The following is an 18,844-nucleotide window of genomic DNA, read 5'->3' as shown; positions in this document are numbered from 1 at the left end:
AATCTCGGAAACGGCTACGACGATTTTCATAAAATTTAGTATACAGTGGATTTGGGGGGCGATAAATCGATCTAACTACGATTTATTTTCAGAAAATGTTGTTTTATTCGTGTTTTCAATAATCAACTTTATCGATAATCAACTTAAACATAAACTTTTTTTTTATTGAAAGAAAATAACAAATAATATAATATCAATATGTAATTCGTATTTAAATATAATTTCTAAAAAACCTAATTTATCAAAAAAACCTCATCCTCTAGTATTGTTTATCTTAAATAACGGACGACTTCTATTGTATCTTTTACGTTTTACGTAAAAATTAAAAGCAGTTTTAATCAAGTACATGTAAAATATGAAAATTTGGAACTATGTACCTATAATGATATTATCAAGCTTGAAAATATTTAAGCGCTAATAAATATTATTCTGTTTTCTTAACTAACAACAACTCGGAATAAAGCTAGAGCTAACAATAACTAAGTACCCTCTGGTTATATCAACAACTATTAAAGTTGATACAAGTTATCTCTAATTTCTTCCCTAAATATTTAAAGTGTTTAAACAAAAAATGCCCTAAACACGTCATTACGGATCTTCCCGATCCATTAACGGTGCTTTTAGGTACGTCAAACACCGGTCACCGTCCTCGCCGAACCCGTCGCTTGCGACGAAGGGCTCGACGAGTAAATTGACCCATAAACACAGCCCACTGAGTTTCTCGCCGGATCTTGTCAGTGAGTCGCGTTTCCGATCCCATAGTATATTCTGTGAAGCACTGCCCTTGCTAGGGCCAGTGTTAGCAACACTCCGTATTAAGCCCCGTGAGCAAAGCGACAAGTCAAGGAGAAACTGAAATAGCCTCTCAAGGGTCAGTATAGGTAGGAAAAAAAATCTAGCAGACCACTATATGAACCAAATTTATTTTCCGGTTCATTCCTACTGGTGGTAGGACGACGTCTTGTGAGTCCGCACGGGTAGGTACCACCGCCACGCCTATTTCTGCCGTGAAGCAGCAGTAATGCGTTTCGGTTTGAAGGGTGAGGCAGCCGTTGTACTGAACTGAGACCTTAGAACTCAAGTCTCAGGTGGGTGCCAGCATTTATGTTGGAGATGTCTATGGGTTCCGGTAACCACTTAAAACCAGGTGGGCCGTGAGCTCGTCCACCTATCTAAGCAATAAAAAAAATTAAAATATGTACATAGCATTCATAGAAAACTTAAAATTTTCCGTTCATTACTTTCTATAGATGATATTTTGCTATAATCCGACTAGTGGTATTAAAAATACGCAAATAGCTTACTTAAAATTCTAAAATACTTACTTCGCTCTATAGAGAACGTGATAGTTGCTCTTGAAACAATTTGATTTTCTAAATAAAACGCTTATTGAATTCGATTGTTTAAATTAGCGGTCAACTTTGTTTAAGGTTTTTTTTTATTACTTTGACGTGTGGACTAGCTCACGATCCCCCCGGTTAAGCGATTTCCGGAGCCCATCAACAAAGTGAATGCCGCCATCCACCTTGAGACATGAGGTCTAAGTCTCAGTTTTTACAGTACAACAGCAGCACCATCCTTTCAACCGAAACGTATTACTGAATCACAGTAGAAATAGGTGGTACTTGTTAGATCAATTGATGCAAATTTTTATTTATATTTGACTATTTCCTCACATTATATAAATTCTAAAGCATTTTGGTTAGAATGAAATTGCATCGAAGTGTTTTTAACTGCTACCCTCCTTATCCTCTGTAAGAGTATACACAGCTATCGGTATTATCTTCTATTTAAAATTTTCTTCCTGTCCTATTGGTATTGCATTGATTTACACTTAATCTCAACCAACACAGCGTTGATTTTTGCAAAACCCAATCCTTTACAACAGATGAACGATGAACTTGTCACGATTTAGATGTAACAATCTCAGATTTTGTACGAATAATTGTATGTCTCTTATTGTACTATATTCCCGTACGATGGCATCTCATCGTCATGTCCGATTCTTCGCTGAAGTATTCATGTATTTGGGCTTAAAAATCTCCGAAAACGGTCATTATTACAATACCTAATTGAACTATAACCTCATTTTACGAAGACCACGCTGCATCTATGGACTTCATTACCTAATTAGCCCCAGATGGATATGCCCATCTAATGCAATCCAAAGATATCAAAGCATTAAGTGAACATAGACGCACCGGCGCCCTTACAATCAAACGTACAAATTTTCAACATCAAACTAATGAATTACCATCAAATCGACAATACATTATTATCACAATCTCGCAAGAGGTGCATTGTTTGTTCGTTTTAGTAATATTCGACTCACGTCAACTTCGATGCCCGGAATACGGAATATCTTAAGCGGCGGAACATCTCTGGGGGAGTAGCGGCAAAACTCTCTGTCCCCACGATACCACTTGACGGAGTACAACACTTCGTTCTCCAGGTCGTAAAGGCACTTCATCTCGACCTTCGATCCTCGTTCGACCGCCTCAGGAACCACCACGTGGACGTTACGAAGACAGAGAGAACCTGGGGAGAAATATTTGCGTAAATCACTTTTGTAATTGCCGGAAAGCGTATTAGCCACAGACAAAATAACAAGGTGTCCTTTCGTTCATCCAACTCACTTTATGACAACCACTTATTCTTAGTCAATATTGTTTTCAATGAAATTAAATTCTCAAGCAATTCTAAACACGGTCGATATTCAAATAAAAACTTCTTTTAGTATTGTTGCGATTTGAAACTCAACGAAACGAAAAGATAAGAAACACTAAAGCTTTGTTAAAATGTGTTGAATGCAAAAGGTTTTTTTTTTTTTGTAAATCGATTTTTTTCACCTACATCGAAAATCGATTCGATATAGGTGAAAAAGATCGATTCAGGCTTCGATTCGAATCAAGTTAAGGATTTTTTTTTTTTTCAAATCAAAATGAATTCAAGGATCAAAGGGCAACACCAACTAAGTCCTATTAAATATTGTATAAATACTACTACGTTATACGTTGCAAATCTGCATTATTCTCCGAATCGTAACCGACTTCCATCTCGTTGTAACTTAATAATCAACACCCCCGTACCAAATTTTGCTCAGATACAAATTTCCGCCCGTTATCTTTCGCGTCGCCTGCTCGTCTTCAGACAGTGTGAAATAAGGGAGCGTCTGATGAATAACTATTTTATTACATTAACTCTGGATTGAACCAGTTGGCCTTTTTCTCAACAGCATTTTGTATACCAGTCACGGCGGCCTGATGTATTAAACATTGCCGTAATTCAACTGAACAATGAAACCGCGCTGATTAGCTTTGTTCGACAGATTGTTTGGTCCACGTTGAATTATTTAATGTGTTTAATGTATTTGGAAGTATTGCAAACAAATGGTTTCCATTTCACATTACATTGAAGGTTGGATGGCTCGGAATCATTAGGAACTTACTACGGATGTTTGACATAGGCAAATGGATATTCTCAAATATTTAAATGGATTGTTTACTGTTTATTTTAAGGGTAATATTAAATGAGAAATATGTTAATTAAACAAAATAAAAGCACATTTAAACGAATAGAATTTGATTTATTTCATTTCCATAGCTTTGAATAAGATATTTGTGCTTAATATTTTAACACAAGAATTTTTGAAGATACGATACTGGCTGGGAGATGTGACTTAACAAGAAGAGGCAACATAACGATCACTGAATTTCTTTTTTATGAATTATGTATTATCACTTGTTTTAATTAACTTAATTTTCTATCATATTAATATTTAATATTCTAAGTAGATAATGGACGTAGATAGCGTACGTTAGATCTGAATATCTTATTCTCAAAGAGGCTTCTCTTACGGATCGCTCACTGCGAAGTACGTAATCAGATATACGACGCCGAGATGTCATTTTGTGTGATACAACCTAACTTCTATACATAATAAATGCGTCGTCTTTTATTTTAGATGTATGACTCACAATTTTTGTTGCCAATCCAAGGTATAAATTGAATCTAAAGATTATTTCGGATGACGAATTATTCTTTTTCCTATCTACGCTGGTAACCTCGAGGGGTTATAGCAGCTTCACCGAGTGAGTTAGCGAGCTCACGGGGCTCAGCCTGTCGAATTTGCTAACAGTAGCCCTAGCAAGCGCAGGGCTTCGCAGAATCTCCCACGGGATCGGAAACGCGACCAGCTCAGAAGATCCGGCGAGAAACTCAGCGGGCCCAGATGACCAACAATCGTTCATGTAATTGAGACGAGGGGGAGGGTGACGGGAGAGATGTGCTCCGCACCAAACGCTTCACTTTCGCCCCTTTGCCTTTTCATGAGGTCTGTCTCATGCGAGGTTCGAACGTGGGTTGTTGAGCGACAGGAGGTTGTAGTCAGTTCGACTCCGAAATGCCCCGCTCTCCATTCCCAGTGGAGGGCAGAAGTCCGGCGATTTCCTCCTGACCAAAAAAATGTAATTGAAATAAAAACAAGCCAAATTAATTAATTTGAATTTGACTGTTTAATGGTTTCAAAACATTAAATTATATTTAGTAAGTAAGTAGGTACTCAAAATAAATAATCATTTTAACACTGGTATCGTTCCACAACACCGAACTTTTTTACCACAAGGAATTCATATATTCCGGGTTAAAAGAACCACCGTTTTTATACTAAAATCGAGAATCCGATATGTTTCAAGGTGAACGGCAGCATTAACGAAGTAGTGACTATAAATAACAGCCTTCAGCATATAGGTACTTAACACTAGGCGGTGTGCTATTTACAGCGATAAAGGAACAAATAAAAAATTCAACAGTGATTTATCCGCCCTCTCAAAATCAGACATCTATATACGTATATGCTTTGAACACATGTGACCTATGATATTTTTTTAGATGCCATGAAATTTTAACGATTCCGTCTTCACGAATAAGGTTCCATTTCTACTGAAACTGGCAGAAGGTAACGCCGTCATTGTATTTCGGGCCAGATCTTAAATTTGATGAACTATAATAATCTACAAATTAAGGCCTTTATTATGAAAAATGTATACAAATATAAATTTAATTCGAAATTTTAGCTTATGAAAAGAAATCTATTTTAATGTATGTTTGTTTAAATCCTAAAAAGATTCAATAGCCCTCAGAAACCACGAGTGGAATACATTAGCGGAGAGCAGATAATAGACATCGCTTTTGTTTGGTGCCAAGACCCTTTTCGGATCACTGAACGCTTATTATATATCAATAAGAAATTTCGACGAAATTATATTGTGTTCACATCAAAACTTACATTTCATTGATCGAAAAAAAAAACAAGACTATTTATGTTTTATCTAATAAAAGAGTGTTTCCTAAGTATTATTTTGGCTTGGTTAACGAATGGGCTCAATGACCACTTGGCAATTGAACTTCATAAAAATCACAAAGCCTAATAGTTTTTCGTGAGAAGAATTCATTTTACTAACCCAAGTTATTGGCCATAACTCACGCCCTACCAGCTCTCTTTTATAACTACTACAATACTTTAAAAATAAAAAAACACGTGTGGCAATCGGGGATTGCCACGGTAAAACTATTGCATAGCATTTTTTATCAACTTATGCAATTATAATTAGGCAATAATAATTTATAAACATTAACAAAAGCAAAACATTAACTGTCCCCTTCACACTCATAAGCTAGAGCTCGCGCGAGAGAGAGATGGGCAGACTTTTCATGATGCGCATACAGTGCGACGTCACGCCGCATGCTTATTCACAAACACTACACAAGCGCAACGTGTGAATGTGTTGAACGCGAGCTACATGGTAGGTGGAGTGGGGGTGTTAGGTTTTATTTTCGTTACGAAATTTCTTGATTCGGGTGCCACGCTCAAAGCCCGCGATAAAAGCTATGCAATAACTTAATAAAAGTAAAAAATAAATAGTAACAAACTGGACAATTTTTTTTCTTTTTATTGCCCTTGTAGGCAGACGAGCATACGGCCCACCTGATGGTGAGTGGTTACCGTCGCCCATGGACTTCAGCAATGCCAGGGGCAGAGCCAAGCCGCTGCCTACCGCTTAATACTCTCCACAAGCCTCGTTTGAAGAAGGACATGTCATAGCGCTCGGGAAACACCGTGGAGAGGAGCTCATTCCATAGCCGGATGGTACGTGGCAAAAAAGATCTCTGGAAACGCACTGTGGATGTCCGCATTGGCTCCAGCTACTATGGATGAACTCTACTCCGGTGGCGGGCGGTGTTATGGTAAAAACGAGATGCCGGTATCATCTCAAACAATTCCTCAGAGCACTCCCCATGGAACCTACGGTACAAAATACAGAGGGATCCGAATCAAACTAAACTACACAATCCGAGGTCACGACAATTGTAACTTTTATTTTAGCAAGTCAGCATATTCCAGTGGCAGGCACAATGTTAATTTACAACACAAGTTCGCATTTATTATGCAAATTTGGACAATTTTGGGCAACTCAGGACACCGTTGACATGGTATACAATTTTTATAAATTCAAATTGCATTACATTATGCTAAACGTAATGAGAACAAGGCAGAAATTTATCTGTTTTTTACACTTGTCAAACATAAACTCTGAGAGATCAAAAGGTTATAACTGTTCTTATGTACTAATCACAAAATGATTTACTTCTGTCTGTTCGTATCATGCCAGTGAATAAGCAAATTATTCACAAACGTTTGATCGGATTGTGTGTGATTTTGTTTTTGGTGATGATTTATGTGTATTATCTATGACGTTTTCACTAACAAGTTTTGACTAACTATCCGTGTTTATTTGAGATGAATTTAAAAAAAAAACATTTTTGAAAAACCTTAACATTCCGTAAATATTTTAGGATTTATTATTGAGTCACAAATATGAAGCAAAACAAACGATAACGCACCATTGACTATTGTAAAATAAAGATTAAATGTATCACTCAAGTGTCGGAATAAGATATCATCTTGTGACAGAATGTGATCGTCTCTTCGCGTTAGACCTCTGAGTTCTGGGGGCTATTGCACTTAGCTTTAATACGGCTTAACTTCACTACGAAGCTTGCAGCTTTTCCTGTCTCGTCGATTTTCATTCTAAAGGCTTTTTTAATTTTCTTTTAAAAATAACTTCAGGTTATTCTTACTCGTTTGTTTGGGCTATATTGTTGCACAACTTTGGGAGTCTTCGCAATTTAGATAAGGTTATTGTTAGTGTTTATGGAAGAACGGAACTTATGTCCAACATGACTGCCGGTTATTACCGTTACTCAGGGACACTAGCAACAGGATGAGCCAAGCCACTATTTACCTACCACTAATGATTCAATTTGAACTTTCACTCAGACACCCACGCGACAGTCCTACTCTTATCTAACAAATTCTTACCGAGAACATTTTGCGGGAAGTTTACTGCGATTAGATTATTATTTTAAGATGAAACAAGAATACGTGGAGAGAAAAGGAGAAGGAAACTTCGAAGGGGCGTGCTGTTTCATCACGACAACGCACCCACGCACAGGTCGGCAGTTGCGATGGCTGCCATACAGTACGCTGGCTTCGAATTGGTTGATCAGCCCCCCATATAATAATAATCACCAGATCTGGTGTCTAGCGATTTTCATCTGTTCCAGAAATTAAAAGAATACTTAAGGGGAAACAGGCGGTAGGCAGCGGCTTGGCTCTGCCCCTGGCATTGCTGAAGTCCATGGGCAACGATAACCACTCACCATCAGGTGGGCCGTATGCTCGTCTGCCTACAAGGGCAATAAAAAAAAATAAAAAGGTACGAAGACGATAAGGTGATGGATGCCGTGGAGAGCTTTTTGCAGGACGAGGACAAAATTTTATTTTTTTGATAGGGATTTAAGTCTTAGTGCTGAACTCGCTGTGTAGATCTTAATCAATAGCCATTATATTCTATCTCATTCTCACTACTTTTTGATCCCTCCTAGTACTTGTGAAATGATAAAAGTAAATTAAAGGGTGTGAGCCAGGTGGGCTGTGAGCTCGTCCACCCATCTAAGCAATAAAAAAATATATTAAAATCATATAAATACTAGTTCTGGTCATTTGAAATACTTTTTCCAACCAATCCACTAACACAGCTATTAGACTTCTGCAGCTCTAACACTAGGAGCAGACATGTTGACTCTGGTAACCGTTTCGGTTTGAAGGGTGGGGCAGCCTTTGTAACTATACTGAGACCTTAGAACTATATCTCAAGGTGTGTGGCGCATTTACGTTGTAGATGTCTATGGGCTCCAGTAATCACTTAACACCAGGTGGGCTGTGAGCTCGTCCATAAATCTAAGCAATAAAAAAAAAACTCGTCCAACTCGTCGAAAAGTCCTATAATATTAACTGTAAGTAAGTATACTGAGACCTTAGAACTTATATCTCAAGGTAGGTGGCAGCATTTACGTTGTAGATGTCCATGAGCTCCGCTAACCACTTTACACCAGTTGGATCTTGAGCTCGTCTACCCACCAAAGCAATAAATAAAAAAATAGTTCGACGTGAAACTCTCAGTTGGTCACGATTCCGAACCGGTATTGATACGTCAAAAATAAATAAAAAAACCTTTATTCCGATTCGAAATCAAATTGAATTTCTTCTTCAGATAAGAATCATCTATATATGTATATATATGCAGCCTCTCCGGGGACGTCTACGGACATCCGTTATGACACATTAAGATTTCGACATTACGTCACAAGGTTCCCGGGGCCCCCCGGTACGAGGTTACCGCGCCGTAATTTAACACATAACAATGAAAGCTTGATGTATTTTCATGTACAAACGTAAAATTTACCGCAAGTAATTTATTATTCTACTGTGTAACGTGTTCTTTGAAATTGTATTTAATTACGAAGACCGTAATTAAAAAGGAGGATAGCGGAATTACGTTGTCTATTTATGTCCATAGACTTTAATACACGGTGATCCGTAAGCCAATACCTATATATTAATACGTGAAGCAAAAACTTTGTATCCCTTTTTACGAAAATTGCGCAGACGTAGGAGTATGAAATTTTCCACACTTATAAAGAATATAGAGAAGTGCACAATGCTAATATTTTTTTTAAATCATGCATAAAATATAGATTAAATCAATAAAGAAAACATTACACACACTACATACCATGTATTTGACGCACACACGCATGCATACTATTTATTGTCAAACTTTTGTTCTTTACGTCTGTGGTCAAATTGAGAATAGATTAAATACAGTTAGTCTTTATTAATATTTTTTATAGTGTACCCTTGGCGAAATTTGTGATTATAGAAGTATAAAATACAATCATAATAGTGTACAAACTTACAATTCCAATTAATTATAGTCGAATTTCGATTACTGCAGGACCTCTAGTATCTATAAATAGCTAAAATAAAATTCTATATTATTAATTATATTTCAAACGAATCACAAAGAGTTCTCCCGAATTTTCGGCAAAATTTCGAAGTACAAAAATTCCAACTTTCATCATAGTTGACCCAATTTTAGCTACTGCTCTCCCCAGCCTGTTGTTTCTTATTTACATCTGTAGTTTACATAAGAACGTGTAGCCGTCTACGAAACTTTGCAATATTCAGAAGTTCTCGTCTACGAACTATTTCAATGTCCTATGTTGATTATTCTAGGGCCTTAGGTTTCTGAGAACAAAGATCCTACTGCTGACTTTCAACTTAATAATATTGTCTGTACTATTAACCGCTTAAAGGCTTATAAAATTTGAACGTCCTGCAAACAAAGTTTCTATGGATATTTTTTTTTAGGTAGGTAGACGTAGACATTTAGTTTAACGTGGTAGTTTTTAGGTAGACGAGCTCACGGCCCAGCTGGTGTTAAGTGGTTACTGGAGCCCATAGACATCACGCAAATGCGCCACCCACCTTGACATATAAGCTCTAAGGTCTCAAGTATAGTTACAACGGCTGCCCCACACTTCAAACCGAAACGCATTACTGCTTCACGACAGAAATAGGCAGGGTGGTGGTACCCACCCGCGCGGACTCACAAGGAGTCCTTCCACCAGTAATAATAATAGTTCTAAGAGGTCTCAATATACTTACAACGGCTGTCCCACCCTTCAAACCGAAAGGCATTAATAAATAGATTATTACCAATACTTTTCATTGATTTACTCTTAACTGATATTTGTTTACGCCATGCTCAGTGCAACAAAGAAAACAATTTATTTATAACTTGAGTGTAATGAGAAATTTAATTTTTTATTACACTCAATTAATTAATTCATTTTACTTTTAAATTTTGATAAAAGGGTTCTATTTTTGTAGAAAGAGTCAATTTTTTTATGTAAAAAAAAAACAAAGATTGAATAACATAACTATTTACAATGTTTTATATAATATTAAAATAAATGCATGCATGCTATGTATGTGCTGTGTTTTGAACATTTTCAAACAATCACATCATGCCTATTCATTACACAACATTAAATCTTCGCCTCAACATGTTCGCGTGAACCAAAATCCAAACTGCCAACTAAAAATCATTTACGTAAAGTAAAACCTGCTTATTACGTGCCTTTAAGACCATGGTAATAAGGGTCTAGCTCCGATGACATTGTACATAATAGAAAATATTTTTTAATACTCCTCGCCAAGGCGACCCTAATTGTGTTAGGGCAATTTGTAGGCGACGTAATAATTTGTTGGTAAATTTCTACGCTGATGTATATAGTTATGTATGAATTATTAATAACATAACGCTCATTGCAACATGGGTGTATTATTAGGAGTGACATCACGACGTGAATGCCGTCAATCTTCTTCAGACACGTCCAGTTAAAGGTACAATAATAATTATATTGTATACAATATAACCAGCCGTCCCACCTTTAAACTTTAGCGACACAAATAAGCAGGATATTAGCAGTTTCTCGACTTCTGCGGACGTACAGACATTACTCACCCAACTAGAGCAACAAAGAAGTTATAAATTATGGAGCTGCTAATAATTACGGTAAGCAGCGGCTTGGCTTTGTCCCTGGCATTGTCGAAGTCCATGGGCGACGGTAACCACTCGACATCAGGTGGGCCGTTTGCTCGTCTGCCTATAAGGGCAACAAAAAAAAGCTTTGGTGCAGCAACAATTTCGTGACCCAGTTCAGTTCGAACTATCGAGACAACATCTCTTAATCTAATTTTCCAAATCTAAGCCTTCAAATTATTTTTATCCTAGTTAATAACTATACAAGGCCTAAAATTACATTACAAGGTAACCGTAAAACGTAATTTGCGGAGCCCACTCATCATTTATACCACTATAAAATTACATTGTACCTTTCGTTTGAACAATTGATTTAGTTATTCTTACATTGGCATTATAACTTCTTTATTTTCTTTTATAACAACAGAATTACAGGAAACAGTAATTTGTTTGCTCGGCGGAAAACAAATGTTGCTTGGGAATTATTTAATGGCAGATTTCCTAAAATTATTGTCGACTAGATTCACGATTTACCAGATTAGAATAGGAGTTCATTCGCTAACCTAAATACTACAATAAATACTACAATAACAACCCGACGTCGAGTTCTTCCCCGTTTATCGTTTTTGCACGGCAAAAGCCATTCAATATTGTACAAAATTTGGCATACATCGATTTAATATGAAAGTAAACAAGGGTAAAATGTCACAACACGGAAATAAGTCACTTAAAAGGCTTACCGAAACACCTTCCTATAAACGTTTTTGATGTAACTTTGAGAGTATAAAATCCAACGTAACATAATTTCGATCTCGAAGTTAACTAGCTTCCTTGTAATGTATTCCCATAACATTATTTTATAGCACTAAGCCCTGCTTCTTATCAAGAACGATATTTTATTTTCGAATGAAGATAGAGAAACCTACTCAATCGTATAGGCATAGCCAAACTGAGAGAGGCCTGCTCGCACCAAAGTGGCAAATTTTTCCTCTTTCAATCATTTCTATTGTCAATGGTACAGGCATAGCCAAACTGAGAGAAACTAACTCTCGTCAACTTTTGTAAATTTTCTCTGTCTACCAATAAATACTGCAGTCAATGGAACAGGTATAGCCAAACTGAGAAAAACCTACTCTCACCAAAGTGACTACATTTCTTCTGTGAATAAATACTATAGTAAAGAGTAAATGCCTACCCAATCTGCTGCTTCACTTACAGTTCTTTTAATACTGTAGAAGCAGCCTCACAGTATATTTAATATGAATTAGTCATCCTAGCCTGTTTATATCAATACATATCATCATCATCATCATCATCAACAGCCCACAGTCGTCCACTGTTGGACATAGGCCTCTCCCAATCTACACCACTGAGCCCGGTCTGCTGCTCTCCTCATCCACTTCTTGCCGGCCACCGTGCGGAGGTCATCGCACCATCTAGCCAGGGGGCGTCCCACGTTACGTCTTCCGCTGAGCGGTCTCCACTCGACAACCCGTCCGCTCCAGCGATCGTCAGTCCTACGGCATATATGGCCAGCCCACTGTCACTTCAGTTTGCTGACTCTTTGAGCTATGTCCACATATGGATCCACATATTATTATGTATCTGAAAACTTGAGTTCGAATTCTAAATTTTATTATAAAAATGGCAGAAATAGGCCGTTTGATCGGCCCATTATGTGTAGGCCTCACAATACGCCCTACGAACTACGCAAATTTACAAATTTAATGATTTTCATTTCTGCCTGCCGCTACTCAGAATTCATTCGTAAGCACGTGCACGTTGTTTAAGTCAATACCTCCCTTGGTTATCTAATATTGTTAGAACCAAACCACTCAATACAGTACTATAACGAACAATATACTTATATCATCATAAAATTGATCTTCACTTATATTGATCTTCACTTAATGGCGGTAGGACCTCTTGTGAGTCCGCACGGGTGGGTACCACCACCCTGTCTATTTCTGCCGTGAAGCAGTAATGCATTTCGGTTTGAAGGGTGGGGCAGCCGTTGTAACTATACTTGAGACCTTAGAACTTATATCTCAAGGTGAGTGGCGCATTTGCGTGATGTCTATGGACTCCAGTAACCACTTAACACCAGGTGGGCTGTGAGCTCGTTCACGCATCTAAGCAATAAAAAAAAATTGAATGAAATTAAAGAATTTCATTAGGATTCATATACATAGCTAATAAATTTTTGATAATCAAAGGCGGTAGAAATTGTAACTCACTCGGGTACTTAGGTAGTAAATATTTATTTCCTTTCAAAATCTCAAGATTAGAAGCAAACAAATCTATTTTTCACATGAATTTCCAATTAGGTGCCCGGCCTGATCATATTACAAATGATTTAGATAGATCTCTGTTAGCTATAGTTTAAGAAACTTTATCAGTGAGGATTAAAATAAGATTAGGCCTAAGCTCTTAAATATTAAGTTTATTATCTAAGACTTAAGTACGCGGGCAGCTATTTGCATACTTTCTAAATAAACTGATTAAGATGGGAACATTTATCATACAAGACAAACTAATTATAGCTGGTAGAGATGCATCGATACCATGGGTCTATGTTTTGATATTTGGTGGAAATAAAAAGTATTTATAAATAAATAACTAACTTTCTGAATACTAAACGGCAATTTCGTAGGTAAAGCCCAATATTACCTTAATTTTATAATATTGATATTATTAGCGAGGATCGAATATGTTAATATGCAAATCATACATTTAAAAATGAATGAAGTAAAAGATACACCAAAAGAAGAAACAGAAAAGCCCCTATGCAATACGTTGCAATGAATATATTATAGAGATGTAATCCAACTAGGGTTGACGTCAGGTATTAAGCCGGTCGCAAAACTCATTACACATCCCATGCAGCATGATAAGAGGACCTGCGCTGATCCCACATAATGTGGAATGAGAATAAAGAGAAGAAGAAGCTTAGTGAGGATCTAATGCGGTTAGACAGCGCCGTGCGACTAGAATGACACCGATTGAAGATTAAGAAAGATCAGTGCCCTATGTAAGATCCCAGAGGACAATCTCCGCCAAAGCTCAAGCTCTCTGGTTCCAGATCATGGCGGAGTGGTTAAGCATGGCGGTACAGTTGAGCGGCGGAACAGTCTGGGTTATATCAGAGCCCTACCCTCCCTTTAGTTTTTGACTGGTCGGGAGATTTAGCCAAAATCCACTAAATACAATGCTATTTGAGATTTGTCACATTATTTCAAAGTTAAGTACCCGTAATTCGTAAAGCGTGTTCAGTGAAAGAATACCGTCACCATACCAATTACTTAAAGCAATGCCCCTTCATTAATTCACCGTTTTGTTCAAGATAACGAGCCCCAATCAAGTTTCAGATTAAACATTATTAAAGTAAACGAAAATGTCTGAGCACCTCTTTTATGAAAATTAATTTGAAGCACAACATGGCTTCTTCATTACCGCAATGTTTATTAAGAACATTATTCTCTTCTGAGCTCTTAAACACATTTGAAGGTAATTTTAGACAGCGAAGTAAAGATGACTAGCTTTTGTTCTTTTTGTTGATATTTTTAGATATCCTCATAGCTTAGATGCTATATTGAAGTTAGCGGAGTAAAAATATCTATAAATAGAAATTCAAGTATTAGTTTGTAACGTCAAAATTACAGCTTGTTACTACACTCGAAAGCGATATAAATACTTGTAACCGAGCATAATGCAGCGATACATAGTACTTTTTAAAAAAAAATATTTGTTGTCTATATTTCCAATTGATATACTAGACGGCTGGACTGGTAATGACGGAACTTTGGCCGACAGTCAGCTTATTTTATTAGAAATAATCTAAGTTAAATTAAATTAGAAAAAACTAGAAAATTAGGGCTCTGCGCAAAATTGTGTGTTGTTGGATCGTGATTTTACCTAACAAATGATCTACCAACTCTTTATCACGGGAAAATGTAACGTATTTCACTTTTTTGGGTCACAAATTAACGAAAGTGGTACCGCAGAACGCGTCAAGTAACATGATTATGTGACTTGTAAAGGTAATTGTGAAACTTCCGCACTCACTTTTTTTCTATGGCTTAGTCTCCTGCTGTTGGGTGGACCGTTTCTCTGAAGCCGACCTCATAAATACGGCTCTTTACAAGTGGTGCGACTGATAATCTCTGAAGTTATGCGTTAAGTGAATTTATTAACATCTTCCTTTGAATACTGTATAAATTATTATATATATATAATATGTACATGTATTTGCGTATATATGTATATTTATTTTTGTGTATGTATTTGTTATTTAATATAAATTTCATTGCACTATTTACTCTGTACTACCTTTGGTTAATTGGAAGAGAATGCCTTAGGCATTAAGTCCGCCATTGTATAATTTACATGAAGTGTAATAAACAATATATAATAATAACTATTTTTAATTCAAATTTATTAAAATTTATTTTCTATTGTTTAGTTGGATTTTCCAGAGAAGCGTATTTTGTTAGTTTTTAAACTACTATTTAATTATAGACCAAGAAAATACAGGTAAATAACCTTAAGAAGTAAGTATAGCACATTATAAGTTAGACTGTGTAAAGAAAATACAAGCTACCCGTTACTTAGAATTTATCCAGCTCTGTCAATCAAGTTAAGAAAATTGGTTTACGTCTGTTAAAAGAAAAAGCGTACCTAAATTAATTTTCGAGGTATCCTCAACTCAATTCAACTATAAAGGTTTCGTACATTTTCTACAAGTCAACCGAATTTGTTTTCAAAGCAACTATTGTGGAACGTTAATAGAATTAAATCATTTCAATTTTGTTTTTTTAAGAAGAATAGTCCTTGAGGTCGAGAAACTTTTTTTTATTACCCTATATGGGTAGCCCATGCCTCAACTTATACTAATTAAATCAGACTAAAAGGTTTCATAAAATAAAATTGCTAGATTATAAATGTTTACAATGGTAGATTATAAATATTACAATAGTAGTTTTTTTTTATTGACTTTCGCTTTTCTAATTTATTATAAACTAGCTGACCCGGTAGACTTCCTAGTGCCTCAATCGACAAGTAAGAGACCTCAACTTTTGTATAAAATAAACTTAAAACAAACAAAAGGAATCCGTCCGACTGGGGACACATCAAAGGGAAAACAAAATTGTTATTTTTATTTAACTCCGAGCATTTTAATATTTATCTACCTTTTAAACCTTCTCTGGATTTCCACAAATAATTCAAGACCAAAATTAGCCAATTCGGTCCAGCCCTTCTCGAGTTTTAGCGAGACTAACGAACAGCAATTCATTTTTATATATATAGATTAGCAAATTGTGAAATTAGTTATCCTAACTAAATAGATTGCTTCAATATCATGCTGTCCTCCAAAGGCCTCGTTACAGAATATAACATATGCCAACGTCGATTTATATTGTTGGGTTTTAATTTCAAAAAGCTTTGTTTTTCTAGGATCTCCGTGGCATATTTATGAAGTACTAATAAGAGTAGCTCGGTATCTCAAAATAAAATGCCGGCTTATGTTAAACGGGATTCGGTATGTATGTATAAGCGAATGAATTTTAATGGAAATATTTCACTTAAAAAGCTTTTGTTTCGCTCCTACTCTCGTGCTCCGAATAAAAATGGTTTAATTATACTCACAACTGAATGAATGCGAATAAATCTGACTGATGATGATTCAGAGTTTATTGGTTTAATATCATCTACATTATTATTACTTTAAGAATGAAATTCAGTTTTCAAATTTCATAAGACCTAAAAAGCTTTGAATGACAGTACAAATAATAAAAACGATCTTTTTATTGTCTGTGCTGAGTGACGAGCACACAGACCACGTGACGGTAAGCTACCGCAGTCACTCGTGGACATCAGCGATGCTAAGGGCCTACCCTCTTTATTTCTACGTCGTAGCTAGAAATATCTTCTGTTTTTCTCGATACAGAATTTGCCTTTGAATATTTTGTCGCACGAGAGACCAAAAATAATAGCAATCCAAAAATAAAGAAAAAGAAGAAAGAAATACGTACTTTTTGGTATCAAATTATTGAACGCAGTATGTAAGAGATTTCCAAATGAATGTCCGAGAGAAGAGGAGAAACAAAATGACGATCGGTGTGCGATCGGAACGAAGAGTTTTTTTATTTTATTTAAAACTAATAAAGGTAGTTCATGAAAAGTTCGTTCGTTTCCCTGTATACGTGAAAATTACGAACAATATTAGTAGATACATCTGGTGACAAAATATACCGTTTGGAGGAAACGGTTCTTGTTGCCATAACAAACACTCACCAAAAATATATCCTATATACTAGAATTTTACGGTCTAGAATCGCTAAGAGCGATACGTCAAAACCGATATTTAAATTACAATAAATTTTGTCCTCTGTTGTGTTCTTCTGATGCTATGTACACTTACTTCCATTTCTGAATATAGGCTTCCCGCATAATTTACCATACTAAGGCGGGGCGACCCTGCACTTTTAGCTTCCAATGGATTCCCACGACCTTCAGCAGGTTGTCGGTCTTCAGATGCGTGGTCATCCCTCGAGGACATTTTGGTTCCAGCGGCCATCTTTTCTTCGAGCAATGTGAACTGCCCACTGCCACTTCAACCTCGTAATCCTTCGAGCAATATCGGATAAGGTGGTTTTCCTGCGAATCTCCTCATTCCTAATACGATCCAGGCAGTTTACACAAAAACTAATTAAATCCTCATCTACAGTAAATAAGTGTTTTCAAACGTAATATTGTTGTAGCTATCATTTCGTAACTGCGAAAAATCGTATCTTCTATGTTAATTTGTGATATCAAGAAACAAGAAAGTTTGGCGACCGGCCAAACTTTTAGAACAAAATGAGCCTGAACCTATCGACCCCTTAGACGACCAACATCTCAATATGGAAACATTCCGGCTTCGTTGCCAAGTATTCGCCTGGTATTTTTGCGTCCTTTGCAAAAATGAATCTAATAACTACTAAAGTATGGAATATATTACGATATCTTAATACATGTCTCACGAGCGACATCAAATAAGACAATTTTGTCCACAGTTCTAGCACTTAGTACAAATACTTGCAAATTTTTTCAACAAAAACGGATTCTAAAAATCTCCATTGTAACGTGTTTACAAGTTTTTACAAACAGAATACGCATTTTAAGCAACGGGATGCTAAATAACAACTCACTAAAGGTTTCAATGAAATACACTGCGCCTTTTCAACGAAGAGCAAAATATATAACAACGGACAATGCCTTTCTTCTTTACATTGTTCCAGATGAGGGTATGAGGAACTTTTTAATAATGCCAACGTTCGTGCTTGGATCATCAATTGTACCCAATGTTTTTGATGAAACTTTAGATGCCTAATCTATACTAATATATAAATCTACAGTGTTTTTTACGGATGTTCCGTTATAACTACTGAACCATGCATCCGATTGACTTGAAACTTGGTACCCATGGACTAAATAACTTAAACTAAATGAATAGGCTAATATTTATATGAGTGTTGGACCCCCTCATAATAATGACAATAAATAATAATGTTAATTTTAAATCGCCAGCGAAGCGGGCGAGTACGGCTAGTTTCTTATCAGATTCATTACTACATAGTATAAAACAAAGTCGCTTTCTCTGTCCCTATATCTGTCTGTCCCTATGTAGGCTTAAATCTTTAAAACTACGCAATGGATTTTGATGCGGTTTTTTTAATAGATAGAGTGATTGAAGAGGAAGGTTTATGTGTATAATAATATCTATTAAATAGTGGGGAAATCAATAATAAATTAAAGTTTCCGAAGCGAAGCGAGGGCGGGTCGTTAGTAATTTATATGATGTTGGGGATCTTACTTAATTCTAAGTTGCGTTGATACGCAACAGTTTTTGT

General features: G+C 36.3%; 1 protein-coding gene across 2 annotated transcripts in view; it reads right to left on the bottom strand.

The window, feature by feature from the left end:
* The window catches only part of LOC114246115 (uncharacterized), a 103,055-nt gene that overhangs the window by 65,308 nt on the left and 18,903 nt on the right, over nucleotides 1-18,844 (bottom strand). For both annotated transcript variants that reach the window (XM_089732023.1, XM_028178508.2), the window contains exon 2: nucleotides 2,333-2,538. In XM_089732023.1, the coding sequence (XP_089588149.1) occupies nucleotides 2,333-2,538 (206 nt within the window). The remainder of the gene's footprint in view (nucleotides 1-2,332; nucleotides 2,539-18,844) is intronic.

Source organism: Bombyx mandarina, chromosome 12 (assembly GCF_030267445.1).
Source record: "Bombyx mandarina strain Sakado chromosome 12, ASM3026744v2".
Taxonomy (NCBI): domain Eukaryota; kingdom Metazoa; phylum Arthropoda; class Insecta; order Lepidoptera; family Bombycidae; genus Bombyx; species Bombyx mandarina.
Note: the sequence above shows the minus strand (reverse complement) of the source record. Positions and strands in the feature narration are given on the sequence as shown.